The sequence below is a fragment of the Lontra canadensis genome, unplaced genomic scaffold (genome assembly GCF_010015895.1).
Source record: "Lontra canadensis isolate GAN:19392208 unplaced genomic scaffold, GSC_riverotter_1.0 scaffold66, whole genome shotgun sequence".
NCBI lineage: Eukaryota > Metazoa > Chordata > Mammalia > Carnivora > Mustelidae > Lontra > Lontra canadensis.
The window spans coordinates 4,520,674-4,537,355 of record NW_022631060.1 but is presented as its reverse complement, the minus strand read 5'-3'; the positions used below and the strand labels follow the sequence as shown (position 1 = coordinate 4,537,355).

The 16,682-nt window shown below is 57.8% G+C and overlaps 1 protein-coding gene and 1 non-coding gene across 2 annotated transcripts; both read left to right on the top strand.

Annotated features, from left to right (window-relative positions):
- The first annotated feature begins 2,220 nt into the window (after nucleotides 1-2,220).
- TRNAK-CUU lies at nucleotides 2,221-2,293 on the top strand. Its single transcript has one exon. It is a non-coding gene; the product is annotated as a tRNA-Lys (tRNA).
- Nucleotides 2,294-4,646: 2,353 nt separating this feature from the next.
- Nucleotides 4,647-16,144, top strand: PYGM (glycogen phosphorylase, muscle associated). The gene is made up of 20 exons (XM_032879387.1): nucleotides 4,647-4,889; nucleotides 5,915-6,016; nucleotides 6,124-6,202; nucleotides 6,294-6,397; nucleotides 6,796-6,927; nucleotides 8,179-8,290; nucleotides 8,383-8,465; nucleotides 9,060-9,203; nucleotides 9,531-9,623; nucleotides 9,851-9,997; nucleotides 10,187-10,350; nucleotides 10,685-10,799; nucleotides 11,594-11,695; nucleotides 12,029-12,176; nucleotides 12,474-12,532; nucleotides 12,661-12,802; nucleotides 13,196-13,403; nucleotides 15,192-15,326; nucleotides 15,537-15,603; nucleotides 15,716-16,144. The coding sequence occupies exons 1-20, from the start codon at nucleotides 4,647-4,649 to the stop codon at nucleotides 15,863-15,865; spliced, it is 2,529 nt and encodes an 842-aa protein (XP_032735278.1). The 3' UTR covers nucleotides 15,866-16,144.
- The last annotated feature ends 538 nt before the right edge of the window (nucleotides 16,145-16,682 follow it).

Genomic DNA, 16,682 nt, shown 5'->3' with positions numbered 1-16,682 from the left:
AACGTCTAAATGTTTTGCAGTGTCTAGGGGTTTGAGCCCCTTGTTTTTCGTTCTGCTTTTTTCTTCCCTTCCCTCTTCGTGGAGTGATTATGTTGACAAGAATGTATAACGCGCGTTCTTCTCACTGGTTTATCTGCAGAAATTTCTCTGGGCTTTTTTTTCGGTGTATGATTCAACACTGCGTTAAAGGGGGATGTTCCATTGAATAAAAGAGCAGTGTGGTTTTCTGGGTCTGTTTCTTTATTTTCTTGTCTCATCAAACCTGTACCACAGCAGCAGCTCCAGAGTTCCCTCACCTGCCTGCATTCAGCACCTGGCCCCAGCCATCCCGTTCTCTCTGGGGAACCCCTGGGACGTTCATTAAGGAGCCTCCCGCCTCCGTCCCTGTGTGTGGCTTTGCTCAGTGGCAGCCGAGTGTGTGGGTGGTTCCACCATCTCCACCTTGTTTACTAGTTCACAGCTGAGAACTGGGTTCTTCACAACCACCCACCCCCCATCACTACTCTATCCCCTGGTCCCTGTTGTTCTGAAGGCCTTTTCCTGGGGCTTAGACCCCCCACATCTGCTGAGCTCTGGTTGTGATCTCTGTCTGGAAGCTGCCATGTGACTAAGGTCCTGAGCCTAGGGCGGCATCAGCACTAAAGGTCAGGCCAACTGATCCTGCCTGCCAGGCACAGAGCAGCTAAAATTAAAACCGCCAAGTGGCTTTTTCTTTTTCTGCTGGTGACTTGCAGCCTACCAACCCTGCGGGCTTTGGGGATGGGTGGTGGCAAAGCTACCATCCCCGCAGGCTTTGGGGATGGGTGGGGGCAGAGAAGAAAGTGCCCCGACTTGTGCTTTGTAAGTGCTGCCTTGCGGAGGGTCTCAGGCTGTTGGGTTCTTTCACGTCTGGGGCAGTACCGGTTCTGGCACCCGAAAAATCTACGTCAGGGTTCCAGGAGGCATGAGGTACTGACCCAGCGGTTGCTGTGCTGCTCCTTCCCTGGGGAGAGCCACGCTGAGCCTGCCCTTCCCCTGGGGAAGGTTTCCTTCCTTTGGGGAGATTAAGGGACAGCAAACTCCTGCCGCCCCCAGCACCTGGCCAGTGGGGCCAACTCTGGCCTGGGCTGCTTTCCATCTTCAGGTGGGGTCTGACCCGCTGCTGTGTCTGGAGCAGAAGCCAGTTGTGTGGGCGGGGTCCCAGATGTCTGTCCCGGCTCAGTGGGTTTCCTGAACCAAGCCCGAAACTTCAGTTGACGAAAAGAAGAGAATGATCTTTTCTCTTTGTCCTTAACTGATGGGATGGGGGCAGGGCCTGGGGCCTAGCAACCCTCTTTGACCTTGGCTTCACCTCATTGCTTCCTCCACAAGCTCGGTTTCCCTGGTGGGCTCATTGGGCGGTTAATTAGCTCTTTGAAGCTCTGGAAGAGGCAAAGTGGCGCTGTGTGGGTTTTAGAAATAAAATCAATAAATGACTTAACCACAACCCAGCTATCTCCTCTGTCTCTCTCCCCTGGGGCCAGCTCCATTCCTGTGCTAGCTCCCTCCCTGCTCCCTGCAGTCAGCTTTTGTTAAGGTTTTGGAGAGTAACAAAGTGGCTAACTAAGGCTCCTGTCTCAGGCCTTTCTCCAAGCAGCTCCAGGCCCTGGGTTGGAAGAGAGACAGCAGGAAGGCTTCGTCCTCAAGTGCCTGGAGCACCTGCCTTTGTGGCGGAGTCGGGGGGAGAGGAGAAACACTTTCCCACCCGCCTTGAGACGCTTGGGGTGGAGGAAGAAAAACCTTTGCTCAACCATGACTGTTCTGTGCTCCGCAGCACTGGCTCCCTGCCCCCAAGCTTGCTTGGTGAAAGGAATACCAGTTGGGAAAGGTCAGCATTAGGGCTCCGGAGAAACCCAAGATTGATCCGGAGAAGGAGGCAGGATTTCTGGTCAGAAACCTAGTCAGACATAAACAACCTTGTTATTCAAGTTGGTCAAGTGCTTCCAGGGTTCAAGATTGATCGGCCCATGCGTAGGCTGGGGAGTGAGGGATTGGAGAGGACGTGGGGACACAAGAAGTGGGTCAGTTTGAGCCTTCAAGGTCTCATTGCTAGGCTGGGGCTTGCAAAATAAAAGGAGGGGCCCCAGGGTGTTGTCACCCCTGGAAAAAGCCTGGAAACTGCTTGAGTGGGGGGCACGGACAACAAAGATGGAAGGGACCCACAAGGAAGGTAGTTGGAGAAATCAAAAGTAATTTCTGAGCGCCTGGCTAGCTCAGTTGGTAGAGCGTGAGACTCTTGATCTCAGGGTGGTGAGTTCAAGCCTCAAGTTGGGCATGGAGCCTACTTTAAAAAAGGAATTTCTGTTTCCTAGTAGAAACAGGCCAAGTCCCAGCTGAGCAGGTCCCTTGAGCACCAAGGAAGGGCGAGCACAGAGCTGAGGCACAGGAAGGGGGCATCACAGCCAGCCAGCTGGAAGAAAATTGGATTCATTTGGGGAGTAGGATGAGAATTTGGGAATGGTTTTGGAGCAGGTCTTTACTGGCAGGAAAGTAAACTGGTCGGCAACTAAGGGTCTGTGCAGAGAAGGGCTGTGGGGCCAGGGCACTGCCGCAGCGAGGGTGTGGGGCGACAGCACAGGGAACAGGCCCCGTGGAGCACTGTGCACTAAGGAGACTCAGCCTGGCTCAGAGCAGGTCCAGGCCCAGCAGCCCCAGATGCTAGCCATGTCCAGAGACCAGCTTCTTGGAGGGTGGGTGACCCTGCAGAGGCACAGCCCTGGCAGGGAGCCCTGAGGACGGGAGCTCGGGAGAGACGAGGGAGCCACCAGACACTACTGAAATAGAACATACAAAAGACCAAAAGGAGAAACTGGAAAATACTGAGAAATTTCAAGTTTTCTATATTTCCACTACATCTGTGTAGGCACACTTGGGTGTTTTCCTGATCTTTTTTCTCACTTTGAAGCATGGTAGCTATGGGAGATGAACACAGTAATGTCGTCTGGGGGCAGGGGAGAGCAGTGCCCCCCCACTAAGATTGTCCCTCCAGGCCTGGGTCTGCTGTGGCTCAGAATGTCCTCCAAGACAGCTCGGCCTTCCCCAAAACCAGGCTCTCAGTAGCACCCTACAGCTGTCCAGGCCTCTGACCTGCTTCCTTGGTCCTCAGACCAGAACACCCAGTCCCTCTCCACCAGCCCACCGCCCAGGGAGGCCCAGGCATCCTCTGAAGTAGCGCAAAGCCCTGGGCCCCTTTTGCTTAAAGAACAAAGCAGGAACCAGTCGCCTCCACAAGAGTAGGAGGCAGCCGCTGGAGGAGGCAGGAATTTTTATTCTCATTTGAGAGTATAAATTGGATGAAGGTATTCCCGGCCCAGAAAAGTAAAGCAACCTGCTTGAGGTCACACAGCAAATCAGTGCCGGGGCTGAGGCATGAGCAGTGGACTGGGGACAGTCCCATACCTGCCCGGCCATGAAGATGAGTGGGTGGTGGTGTCAAGTCCCAGGTGCAGAGGCTCCCATTTTACAGGTTAGGTCACAGCTGTGAATCCTAACCCATAGGTGGCCCTGAGTGGGAGGGAGGTCTCCAGTGACCTGGCAGCTGTGTCACAGGGAGACCTCCTACCACTGGCCGTTATCAGGAGTCGGTGGGGGATGCTTGTGTGTGCTGCCACCTCGGGCCCAGGACTACAGTTCCCAGAAGCCCCTGCTCTAGCCCGGCAGCCCCTAGCCAAAACTGGCCTGTAATCTGACTACCAACCCTCTCAAAAGGTCACTACAGAGCTCCTTGAAGGACAGCAACAGGGGCAACTCCGGGAGGCTCGACTTCAGTGGGGGTGGGGGAGCAGGAGCCCTGTCCCAGGCGACCTCCTCCATACCACCCCCCGGAACCCAGTGTCCTGGTCCCCCTTCTCTCAGGCGCCCAGTGTCATTTGCTGGCTGTTACTCTTCTGTTCAGATGACCCTCAGCTCCTGGCCCTTAAGCCTGCATGGGGGTGTCGTGGTCCCCAGTGCCACCGCATAGGACCTCCCCTCCCCTGGGGTGCAGGCCTCCCCCCTTCCCTGGGGAGGGCCACCATGGAAGCTTGGCCAGAGGTCTTCTGGATTGGAACTGGCAGTCTTTGGGAAAATGTCTAAAACAGCAGCCAGGCTGCTCTGAGGATGGCTTAGCCTCCTGCCGCCTGTCCCCCCCGACAGCCCTCCTTGGCTTCTCTGGGAGCGCCGAACGAGGCCGCAACCTGGCCTCACTCTTCCTCCACAACCCAAGGAAAGGACCTGATCGAGGCAACCTCTTGGCCAAAGGCACGGCCCCCAAGCTCCAGGGAAGCCTCAGGCCTCTCAGGGGTGACTGAGGCAGCCGCACCCTGTCTCTGACCCCGCAAGAGGCAGAGGCGAGCACAGCGGACCCCAGTGTGCGAGGCCTGCAGGAAGTGGGTCAGCACAGGGCTGTGAATGAGCAGGGCTGGGCCGCTCTCCTGGCCCCTTTCCCTTCTCCCCCGCCTTGCCCCCAAAATAGCTCCCCGAGCAGCCAGGCCAAGACCCTCCCATCGCAGGGGGAGGCGGGGCGGGCCTCCAGGAGCCAGGCTTATAAAACCCCAGGCGGCAGGGGGATCTCCACCCCCTGGCTGGAGGCACTGCAGAGGCCGCTTGTCCACCCGCCGCCAGTCAGTCCGGCCCACCCTCCCGCAGCCATGTCCCGGCCCCTGTCCGACCAGGACAAGAGGAAGCAAATCAGCGTGCGCGGCCTGGCCGGCGTGGAGAATGTCACCGAGCTCAAGAAGAACTTCAACCGGCACCTGCATTTCACACTCGTGAAGGACCGCAATGTGGCCACCCCCAGAGACTACTACTTCGCGCTGGCCCACACTGTGCGCGACCACCTCGTGGGCCGCTGGATCCGCACGCAGCAGCACTACTACGAGAAGGACCCCAAGGTGGTGCTTGGGGCGCCTGGGGGTGGGGAATGGGCTGTGGAGGGAGCCCAGAGATCTTGGCGAAGCAGCGGCCCTCTGTGGGGTCAGGGGTTTCTGCGGTGAAATAAAGGGGCCTTCCAGGTTGCTGACATTGGAGGCGCAGGAGCGCCAAGGGGAGCTGGGGCTGGGACAACCCGGGCCAAGAAACCTGGGTGGTGGGTGGCGGGGACAAGTTTGGGGGGCTCAGAGCAGGCTGAGCCAGATCAGATCAGAGAGCGGAGGGGCTTCTGGTGGTCGGGAAGATCCCTGCGGCCTGGGTTGGACCTGGAGTGGAAGGCCAGGTCGTTAAATTTGAGAGTGGTGTCCCTGTGCCACCAGCGGGGCTGGTGCGCCGCTGGGACAGCTGGGGTAGTGAGATCAAGTGTCTGCTGGGGTCATGGTAAATGTCAGCAACCTGACACTCCTGGGCAGGGGAGGGGGAGGGGCAGGCGAGTGGGCCAGGGAGGGGACCTAGGAAACCAAGAGGCCAGGCACCCTCAGCATCCTCTGTCCTCTTCTTGGGGCCGAGGCTTGAGGATCAAGGGGAACGGGGGAACCTCAAGGACAGGAGGTGGCCAACTCTAGCCATGAGTGAGTCACAGTGACCTTGAGCAAATGACTGGTTTCTCTGCATCTTGGCCTTCCCCTCTGGGGGAGGACTGGAAGCGGCTTCTCTGCATCCTGACTCCCCTGTGGGTCGAGGGGAAGCTTGTGTGCGACGGCGGGGGTTCTCATCTCTTCTACGCACCTCAGTCGCCGAGGTAGCGAGGGCAGCCCCATTTTCCGGGGCAGGAGACTGAAGCTCAGAAGAAAAGCGAAGTGTCCAAAGTCAGAGGAAATGCTAGACCGGAACCTTCCTGATGGGTTTGGAAGCCTGTAATGAAAAGAAAAGTGGAGACAGGGCTGACACATGCTGGGCCCGAGGAGGGGACCTCAGGGGTGAGAGGCCTGGGCAAATGCTGCTGTGGGCGGCCCTGATCCTTCCCCACACCTGTCTCTCCGGGCAGAGGATCTACTACCTCTCTCTAGAGTTCTACATGGGACGGACACTACAAAACACCATGGTGAACCTGGCCCTGGAGAACGCCTGTGATGAGGCCACCTATCAGGTGTGGAGGGGGCTGGGAGTAGGGCAGGGAGTGGGGCAAGCTGAGGAATTGGGGAATTCACCTGCTGGCCCTTGGCCTTGACCACTGCCACACCCTCCCCCCTCCAGCTGGGCCTGGACATGGAGGAGCTGGAGGAGATTGAGGAGGACGCGGGGCTGGGCAACGGGGGCCTGGGTCGGCTGGCCGGTAAGTAAGTGGGCAGGGTGGCAGGGGTGGGGTGGACAGAAGAGCTCCTTTCTGCCAGGTCCCTGACACCCACCTCCCTACAAAACCCTAGCCTGCTTTCTGGACTCCATGGCAACACTGGGCCTGGCTGCCTACGGCTACGGGATCCGCTATGAGTTTGGGATTTTTAACCAGAAGATCTGCGGGGGCTGGCAGGTGAGCAGCCTTGGGCCCTGGCCTTGTGGGGACCTAGGCATGATGGAGAGGACCCCCACTGGGTCATCTACCTCCAGATAGATCCAGAACCAACCTCAGCTTTGACAGAAAGCATCCTTGTCCCTTCTCCCCGGCACCCCCCAGCCCCAAAACCTGCTGGTCACTTTTGGAACGGGTGGTCCATGCCTGTGGAAGCTGTCAGACTCCCATACACATACTCCGTCCCATCGGTTACCCCACCAGTCCAGGGGCCCACTCCAGGACCCTTAATTTACACTCTAGAGAGGGCACACCAGGGCCAGGCTCCTGCCCTACCCACTGTCCCCTGTGATGTGAGTCTGGGTCTGAGCCTGGGTCTGACGCTGCCTCCCTTTCTTTCCAACATGCCTTGGGCTCAGATGGAGGAGGCTGATGACTGGCTTCGCTATGGAAACCCCTGGGAGAAGGCCCGACCTGAATTCACACTGCCGGTGCACTTCTATGGCCGAGTGGAGCACACCAGCCAGGGGGCCAAGTGGGTGGACACACAGGTGAGGGAGTGGGGGGAGCCCCCAATGAGAGTCAAGTGGGGAGGAGGAGGCTCTGGAAGAAAACAAGGAGATACAGGGCAGGAGCCTGGAGGCTACTGGACCCAGTGCTATTTAGCGTGGAGGACACTGAGGCTCAGAGAGGTTAAGTGACTTACTCGAGGTCACACAGCTGGAGCCAGGAGAGGCGTGAGACAGGATCACTCTGGCCAAGCACGGAGCCCAGGAGGAGGACAGAGGCCACTCTGCTCCACCAGGGCCCTTCCCCTGACCCAGCTCCTTTCCACCCCACAAGACTCATCCAAGGGTAATCACAGTGTCTTGACTTCTCAGCACCTTAAACCTGGTAGCTTGATGGGGAGCAAAACAATAGCCCAGAGAAGGGGACAGGGAGAAAATGAAAACCCTGAGAGAGGAATTGACTTGTTCAAGGTCACACAGGTTAGAGGGAGCCCAGGGCCAAACCAGGTGTCTGAATCCCAGGCCTGTCAGTTCTCTCGAGGTGGCTGCAGGTCTGGATGGCTGCGCAGAAACCTCTGGGCTTCAGACTCGGGCACCAGTTCCACTGATACGGTTCAGTGGGGGCTGGGGCAGCCTGCCTAGCTCTGTGCTCTTGGGTCAGTCCCTTCCCTCTCTGAGCTGCAGCTTCTGCTCTGGTCCAATCAGGGCTCAGTGACTTAGTGCTGGGAGAAGGGGTGCCACCCCTGGGGGACGTGATGTGCCCCCAGCCCCGTGGTAGCAGGAGCCATTGGAAGAAATTACTGACGTTGGCTCGTCACGGGCGGTGGGGCCGGCCTTAGTCACTGCTGATTAGCCCAGCGGTCAACCAGGCCTAAGCCCTGGGATGGACCTGACATCTGGGTCCCCTTCAGCCGGGCTCCAGGCTCCTCCAGGTTGAGCGGGGGTCCTCTAGGTTATGCTCAGGCCAGACGGGCCAGCTCATCCCCAGTCCCTTCGGGGTGGCCCCCAACAGAGCCCACCTCTGGGCTCCGGGCTCGTCACTGCCCCCTGTAATCCTCAGAAGCAGCCAGGCAAGATGGGATGGGGGGTATGGGGAGGTCCTGGGGGGTGTCCTCTATGGATGACATCCAGAGAGGTTCAGAGGCTTGTTCACGGTCACCCCGAGCTGGCACGAGAACCCGGGGCTGGGAGTTGGCAGAGCACAGGGACAAAGGCTGGAACTCCAGTTCTCAGAGCCCCACGAGTCGAGTGGCCGAGACCCAGCTCCTGACACCAAGCCCGATGCCCCTGCAGGTGGTGCTGGCCATGCCCTACGACACTCCGGTGCCTGGCTATCGCAACAACATCGTCAACACCATGCGCCTGTGGTCTGCCAAGGCCCCCAATGACTTCAACCTCAAGGACTGTGAGTCCAGCCCCAGCTGCCAGCAGCCCCGCCCGCCCACCCCAGCCCACGCTGAGCCCCAGCCTGACGCTGTCCCCACTTTCACCCCTCAGTCAACATCGGTGGCTACATCCAAGCCGTGCTGGACCGAAACCTTGCTGAGAACATCTCGCGTGTCCTGTACCCCAATGACAACGTATGTCACCTCCAGGGCTGCGACAGGAAGCCTGAGGGCCTGGGAGAGAGCGAAGACCGGGAGGGACAGTCTCTGGGAGCCCTAGTCACACCCAGGACATATTTTTTGTTTTTTAAGTTTGTTTATTTTATTTTAAGTTTGTTTATTTTTTAAGTTTGTTTACACCCAATGTGGGGCTTGAACCATCGCGACCCAGAGATGGAGAGTCATGTGCTTTTCCGACTGAGCAAGCCATGTGCCCTGCACCCTGGGACCCATGTGTCCTGTTCCTCTCCCCCTACCTCGCCGAGTTCTTTAAGAGGACACCTAAGTCCTGGGGACAGCGAGTTAGGCAGGGCACTTTGGAGGGGCCGCTGTTGACCAGAGATGGTGCTGACAATAGTCTCGGTCCTTGTGTGGCCCCTCCTTCTAACACCATCCTCCGCACTACTACTTGGTGGGTGAAAGACCCTTGGGCGCTGGAGGTGGGGTTGTTCACGGCTCATGGGTCTGGGGGTGGGCAGGAGCTTCCTGGCCACGCCCACCGCAGCATTAGCCGCACCGCCCCCCAACCACCACCTGAACTTGCTTAGCCTTGCCTTGAACTCTCCCCAGTTCTTTGAGGGGAAGGAGCTGCGGCTGAAGCAGGAGTACTTTGTTGTGGCCGCCACCCTCCAGGACATCATCCGCCGCTTCAAGTCCTCCAAGTTCGGGTGCCGCGACCCTGTGCGCACGAGCTTTGATGCCTTTCCAGACAAGGTGCCAGGGGCCGGGGAGGGCCCCTCTCTACACCTCCCATGAAGTATGCGATGTCACCTCTCCCTTCTAGCCTCAGCCTGCCCCACTCACTTTGTAGGTGAGGGAGTAGAGGCTGAGGGTGCCCTGCCCAGGATCCTCAATCGATGGGCACATAACCTGGGGACTGTCCCTCTCCTCCTGCCCACAGCTGCCCCTCTGAGGGCTTCTACCCCCCAGCTCAGCCCTGGGGCCATGGGGGCCCTTAGAGGGGGGCGCTGAGGGGACAAAGCTCAGGGATCATAGCCGAGGTTTGGATCCCAGACTGACCCCCAGGCCCCCTCTCCACAGGTGGCCATCCAGCTGAATGACACCCACCCCTCCTTGGCCATCCCTGAGCTGATGAGGATCTTGGTGGACCTGGAGCGGCTGGACTGGGACAAGGTAGGCTTTCGGACCCCCCCTCCCCTGCGACTGACCCTCTCTCTGTCCCAGGGTTCCCTTCCTGGTCTGGGAGGTGGAAAAATGCGAGTGCAGTCCCCGCGAACAGAGAGCAGTGTGAGGCCTGGAGGGAGAGTATCCTAGAACCCAGGCTCCGGGCTGCATGCTATATGGGGAGAGCCATGGTGGTTAGGCCCTGGGGTTCCTGACTCCCCAATCCTGCCCATCAGGCCTGGGATGTGACGGTCAGGACCTGCGCCTACACCAACCATACTGTGCTGCCGGAGGCCCTGGAGCGCTGGCCCGTGCATCTCATTGAGACGCTGCTGCCCCGCCACCTCCAGATCATCTATGAGATCAACCAGCGCTTCCTGAATGTGAGCGGAGGAGGCTTGGAGTCGGGTGGGGGCGGATCGAAGGGGAGGCATTGGGGAGGTGGGCTGTGCAGGGCTGCTGCCGCAGGCATCCTGACACTAGCGCGGAGGGCTATGGGCGGAGCTCTGGGGGTACCGGGCTGGGGACCTGGGTTCCATGTCTGTGCCTGAGCTCTGGGCTCTCCCGAACAGCGGGTGGCAGCTGCGTTCCCAGGGGATGTAGACCGGCTGCGGCGCATGTCGCTAGTGGAGGAGGGCGCAGTGAAGCGCATCAACATGGCCCACCTATGCATCGCCGGTTCACACGCGGTCAATGGCGTGGCTCGCATCCACTCGGAGATCCTCAAGAAGACCATGTGAGACACCTCCCTTCCTCCCCCGGGCCCCCCCCCCCCGGGCCCCCCCCCCCCCCCTGGCCCCCCCGGGGGATTCCCGCCTCCCACTGGCCCCGCCCCCAACTGGCCCCGCCCCCGGCCCACCTCCTTGATTTACAAGCTTGGCTCCCTTGCTACCTGACCCCAGCCGGCCCTTTGCACAGGTAGCACGGTTTTTTAGAAGGGTCATGACCCCGATGTCCAGAACAGTTCTGTCCCCAGATGTCGCCTCTCAGCAAGAAACCAGGGTAGGGCCTCAGGGAGGAGGCCTTCGTCCCACAGGGACCAGTACTGACCCTCCAACCCCATCCTGCAGCTTCAAGGACTTCTACGAGCTGGAGCCTCATAAGTTCCAGAATAAGACCAACGGCATCACCCCTCGTCGCTGGCTAGTTCTGTGTAACCCTGGGCTGGCAGAGGTCATTGCTGAGGTGAGAGGTCACTGTATGGCCAGGAGGGGTCAACACCGGTCACTGCAGGGATCAGTTGTGTATGGACCGGTCACTGTAGGGGTTCCCCCACCCCCAGAAGGGCTGAAATCTATCTTGCTCTGCGTTCTCCAAACCTGCCATGTGCCCGGAGGAGGGGGACCATTTTCTTTCTTTTTTTCTTTTTTTCAAGATTATTTATTTATTTATTTATTTGACAGAGAGAGAGAAAAATCACAAGTAGGCAGAAGTAGGCAGAGAGGCAGGCAGAGAGAGAGGGCGAAGCGGGCTCCCTTTTGAGCAGAGAGCCCGATGTGGGGTTCAATCCCAGTCCCCTGAGATCATGACCTGAGCTGCAGGCAGAGGCTTAACCCACTGAGTCACCCAGGTGGGGTGGGGGGTGGGGGGACCATTTTTTTGTTTGTGTGAGGTTGCTCTGTGGGCTAGTGGAGGCCTGACTGTGGTCAACAAGGTGGGAGTTCCCAGTCTAATGGAGAAGGTCGTCAGCAGGTCCCATCTGAAGTGAGACCGGCAGGCGGCAGAGATTGTGAGCAGGGCCTCAAGGTCATTGCCCGTCTAAGGACAAGGCCAGGAGGAAGACCTCCTGGGGTCAAGTGGGGTCAGCCATCAGAGGTCAAGGTCCAGAGGGAAGAGGGCTGTGCACACACCAAGACCCTGCTGGGAGGCTGCAGAAAGAGGGGCTATCTGCAGGGGACAGGGCTCCATTGACCTGGAAAGGGACCCCTCGATGAAGGTGGATGCGGCAGGGACAGAGGCCTGACTGCCCTCTCCCACAGCGCATTGGGGAGGACTACATCTCAGACCTGGACCAGCTGCGCAAACTGCTCTCTTTCGTGGATGACGAAGCCTTTATCCGGGATGTGGCCAAAGTGAAGCAGGTAGGCAGGGTGGCACCCTGGGACGCTCACACCAGGGTGGGAGGGAGCATGCCAGAGGTGCTACATGCCTGGTTCCGGGAATGGCCAGTGGAGCCCATCTCCCCTGCAACCTCAGGCTCCTGGTAGAAGTTGCCTGGAGTCCATGGCAAGAAGGTATCATCTGATCGCCCTGGAAGAGTGCTGACATTGATTAGTGATGTCTGCTGTGGGGCAGCCATGGAGAGGGGTGGCTAGTGAGCCTCCCATCCTCTACCTTTCCGGGAAGGAAACGACACTGTGGGGTTTCCTGAGGCTGAGGCCTGTTGGTGAGCTCGTCCCCCTCCCTATCTTCAGGAAAACAAGTTAAAGTTTGCTGCATACCTAGAGAAGGAGTACAAAGTCCATATCAACCCCAACTCGCTCTTCGACATCCAGGTGAAGCGAATCCATGAATATAAACGCCAGCTTCTCAACTGTCTCCACATCATCACCCTGTACAACCGTGAGTGGCAGGGCGTCCCTCTGTCTCTTGGGGTTCCCCCTGTGTGTACCCCATCCTTCCTGATCCATGTCTCTCTTTCGGCCTTGGGACACCTCTTGGGACATGGGATTATCCCCATTTCATAGATGGGCAAACTGAGGCTCAGAGAGGGGAAAATGGTGGCTCTGAGGTCACATAGCAAATGGTTGCCGAAATGAGGTCTACTGTGTCCTAGCCAGGGCCCAGGCTGGATGGGTGCTGTCAGGGGGTGTCACCCAGAGGGAAGACCTGGCCCACTGACCTCTGTTTTCTCCATAGGCATCAAGCAGGATCCCAATAGGTTTGTCGTGCCCCGAACTGTGATGATTGGAGGGAAGGTGAGAAGCCAGGACACAGACTGCAGCTCTGGTCCTTTGACACCCAGGCTGAGGTTGGCCTGGCTGGGTTGCAGGCTAGGGGGTAGGGGGCTGGACTGTGGGGCTGAGCCCTGACTGTGCCCCCACAGGCTGCCCCTGGATACCACATGGCCAAGATGATCATCAAGCTCATCACGGCCATTGGGGATGTGGTTAACCACGACCCAGTGGTAGGAGACCGCCTCCGTGTGATCTTCCTGGAGAACTACCGAGTCTCGCTGGCAGAGAAAGGTGGGGTGCCACCAGAAGGAGGCTCTGATGAGTACAGTGCCAGGAAGAGACATTGGTCACCTGTTCCTAGCCTACTGGCATTTGGAAGAATCTGGAGAGGACAAGGCTCAAATCACAAGGATGGCCCCCTCTCATGGTGGAATTTCAGGCAGATTTGCCCTTCAAGTCACACACACATAGTGGGGTGGGTGCGGGGAGAGAATCCAGGTTAGATCTGAGATGTTCAAGGATCTCCAAGCGGTGATAGGGGGCGGGTGGTAAGAGGGAGACTTGGACAGTGACTTCTGAAGGGTTAGGGTGGGGGTGGTGCTCAGAATCTGGGTAACTCCGCAGTCCCCGGCTGAGGTGGGACTATTCCTGGAGCTGAGCTTGTCCCCTGCTGTTGCCCCACAGTGATCCCCGCTGCTGACCTGTCCGAGCAGATCTCCACGGCAGGCACTGAGGCCTCAGGCACGGGCAACATGAAGTTCATGCTCAATGGGGCTCTGACTATCGGCACCATGGACGGGGCCAATGTGGAGATGGCGGAAGAGGCGGGAGAAGAGAACTTCTTCATCTTCGGCATGCGGGTGGAGGACGTGGAAAAGCTTGACCAGAGAGGGTATGGTGGGGGGGAAGGGCTCCAAAGTTCACGGTCTGTGGACAGGAGGCACCGAGGTGTGGCTACCGGAGGGTAGGGCTTGGGGGCCAGAGGGCATGCCTGGAAAGGCTGGCCCAGTCTGCTCAAGGTCTCGGTTTTGGCCCTCAGGATTCTGGAGAACTTTTGAGGTAACTTACAACACGTGAGTTTAATCGCGTAGGAAAAGAAAGGAGCCACAGAGAACTGAAGGCAAAGGCAAAGACAATTATTTCAATCCAAGGATATGATATTTCCAGAATTTCTGGAAGTAAATTTCAATTCTGAGCTCCCTGGCAGTGGTGGCAAAAAGGGAAATATGAGCAGAGTACATACAGCGGTGCTTGTGGTCAGAAATGCCATTCTTCGAAGCAGATATTTTCCTGGCTTTACATTTCTTAAAATTTATTTCAAAAATATATTTTTTCTGTATCATAAAAGCAAGACATGCTCCTGAATTAGAAACATACAAAACCACAAAGAATAAAATAACTGTCATTCATCATCTTGTCACCCATTTTTAAAGCCACAGCTCTTTTTCTACGTACTTACGTGTGTGGGGGTATCTGTAAAAGTTGGGACCCATGCCTGTACAATTTTGATGTCATCACATAATTTTGACTCCTGATGTCATTAAATAGTTTGTGAAATATTTTGAATGTCTGCATAGGGCTCCATTGTAACGGAGGTACCATCACTTACTGAACTGGTTCTATACTGTTGGACATTAAGGTTGATTTCTGTTGTTCATCCTTGTAAATATCACTGCGTTGATCATCCTTTTACACCAATGTCCACATCTTTATTTCCTTAAGATAATGATCAGAGGAGATATTCCTGAGTCAAAAAAAGTATGAGTAGTTCTTCTTCTTCTTTTTTTTTAAAAATACGTGTTCTTAAGGCCCCTGGTGCATGTTGCCAAATGGCTTTCCAGAAAGTTTCTACCAGTATTCACTCCCACCAACTGCTTCTGAGAGCTGGCATTAACTATGAAAAGGAAATTCCCCTGTTGGGCTCAGAGTTCAGACTCTGTCCTTTGGACAGGAGGGAGATAGGACATGTTTTGAGCAAGACCCAACAGGCTCAGAAGCGGAGTCCTGATGGACAGTTTTGGCTGTGAGGTGGACACTGGGTGGCAGGGGTGTGGGGGGCGGGCAAAGTGCAGGTGGGGGCATGTGGGGGCTGACAACGGAACCCCTGGGAAGAGAGGGGCGGTGTCAGTGCTGGGATGGGGCTTAGGGATGTCCTCTGGCTCCCCACCCCCTTGTATTTATGGCTTCTGACCCACTGCACCCGCTCCCCGGCCTGGGTGGCTGGACGGATGTGCAGAGGGAAGGAAAGAGACGAGACTGGCCTTGGGGAGGGTTTTGAGCCCACGTGGCTGAGGGGTCTCGTGCTGCCTCAGAAAGTGGCCCACAGGAGTCAAGCAGGCACCGGGCTGGTGATGATGAGCTCGGCTGGACAGTGAGTTTAAGGAGGTTCCCGAGGACATCCTGGGGCCTGAGGGACTTGGGAGAGGGAGGGAGACCAGCCATTCAGGAAGGAAACACACAGGTTAGTAGAGGTAGTGGGTGTGGGAGGAAGAGTACTGGGTTTAGGGCCTTGGCTCTGCTGCTCTGCAGGATGACAAGCTGAGCAGAGAATCGGGGAGGCCTCCAGGGAAGGACCCCCAGAGGCCTGTGGCAGCCCCAGGGAGAGCAGCAGCCACGGGGCCTGGAGGAGGAGCCAGGAACTTCTTTCCAGGGTGTAGACCGCTCTCCCCCCACTCCCCAGATACAATGCCCAGGAGTACTATGACCGCATTCCTGAGCTTCGGCAGATCATCGAGCAGCTGAGCAGCGGCTTCTTCTCCCCCAAACAGCCGGACCTGTTCAAGGACATCGTCAACATGCTCATGCACCATGACCGGTGAGTGGACTGGCCACGGAACGTGCAGCGGGGGCTGCTGGGCTGAACCCGGCTTGTGCGCTGTGTGGAGAGGCTGTGCGGGGGTCCTGGGCAGTGGGGGCTAGGCTCCTTTGGAAGTAGCTCCATTCTCCTGGCCCCTAGGAGATCACTGGGATAGGATGGGCTTGGCCTTGGCTTCCTAGAACTTCCTGCCTCTCCATTCCTTTCCAGGTTTAAAGTCTTTGCGGATTATGAAGACTACATTAAATGCCAGGAGAAAGTCAGTGCCTTGTACAAGGTGAGGCGTCCTGGGCCAGGGGTCGGCCAGGCTTTGGTGGCCCTGGCTGAGCGATGGTGGATGTTGGGGAGCCCACTGGCAGGATGAACCAGAGCTTTCTTTTGGCCTGTAGAACCCAAGAGAGTGGACGAGGATGGTGATCCGGAACATAGCCACATCTGGCAAGTTCTCTAGCGACAGAACCATTGCCCAGTATGCCCGGGAGATCTGGGGCGTCGAGCCTTCGCGCAAGCGCCTGCCAGCCCCGGATGAGAGCATCTGATCCTGCAGACCAGACCCCAGACTGGCCCCTGAGTTTGTTTGCAATCCCTTGTGTCAACCCCAGTTCTTCATCTGGAGGGTGGTACTGGAGTTAGGTCTCCCAGCCTTTTCCTGGAACCCCCCTATTCACCCCCGCTTGCCGGCATCAAGATCCTAGTGTCCGGCGTGACTAAGGACACTGCTCCCATCCTGGCCTCTGGCTCCCTGCCCCCTCCTATTTATGGGTCTGACCGACTGCAACCACTCCCCAATAAATTGATTCTCCTTGGGAGCCTCCTTACTCCCCTGTCTGTTGGGAAATATTTTTAGCTCTGGGCAGGCACCACAGCAGCTGCGCAGTCACCGCGCCTTACCGACCCCTCCATCCGCAGGTGCGTCCCTTGCGAAGGAGGGGGGCAGCCATGGGGGCGGGGCCCGAAACTCTCCAGCCTCTTTTCGGGAGTCACCTTCCACGCCTCTCTTCCCAGAGTTGTGTCCATACTAGGTCAGCGGCCTGCCAGGCTGGCCGAGGGCGGGGCGTCTCCTGGGTGGGGCCCCCCGGGGCCGGGAGCTGGGACTCCGGCAGAGGCCTCCGGGACGACCGAGGATCCACGCTGTCCCGGGCAGGACTTAGGAGGGGGAGGAGCCTGTGGGTGGTTGGCGCCTTTTTGACTCCGCCCTTAGCCCCGCCCCATTGCGGTGTTTAAGGGTCTCTAAGCAGGTGGCTACACTTGGTCTAAGGTCGGGGGAGTTAGGGCGGGGGACACTCACAGACCGTCTAGGCTAGGCCAGTGTTGCCCCCCCCTCCGCACTTTGGAGAAACTGAGGACCGGAAAGGG

Excerpts from the sequence above, each read along its gene's own strand:
- PYGM (XM_032879387.1), top strand. The coding sequence starts at position 4,647 with ATGTCCCGGCCCCTGTCCGACCAGGACAAGAGGAAGCAAATCAGCGTG. Across the intron at positions 6,928-8,178 it reads CCAAGTGGGTGGACACACAG|GTGGTGCTGGCCATGCCCTA; the intron begins GTGAGGGAGTGG and ends ATGCCCCTGCAG. Across the intron at positions 13,404-15,191 it reads GAAAAGCTTGACCAGAGAGG|ATACAATGCCCAGGAGTACT; the intron begins GTATGGTGGGGG and ends CCCACTCCCCAG.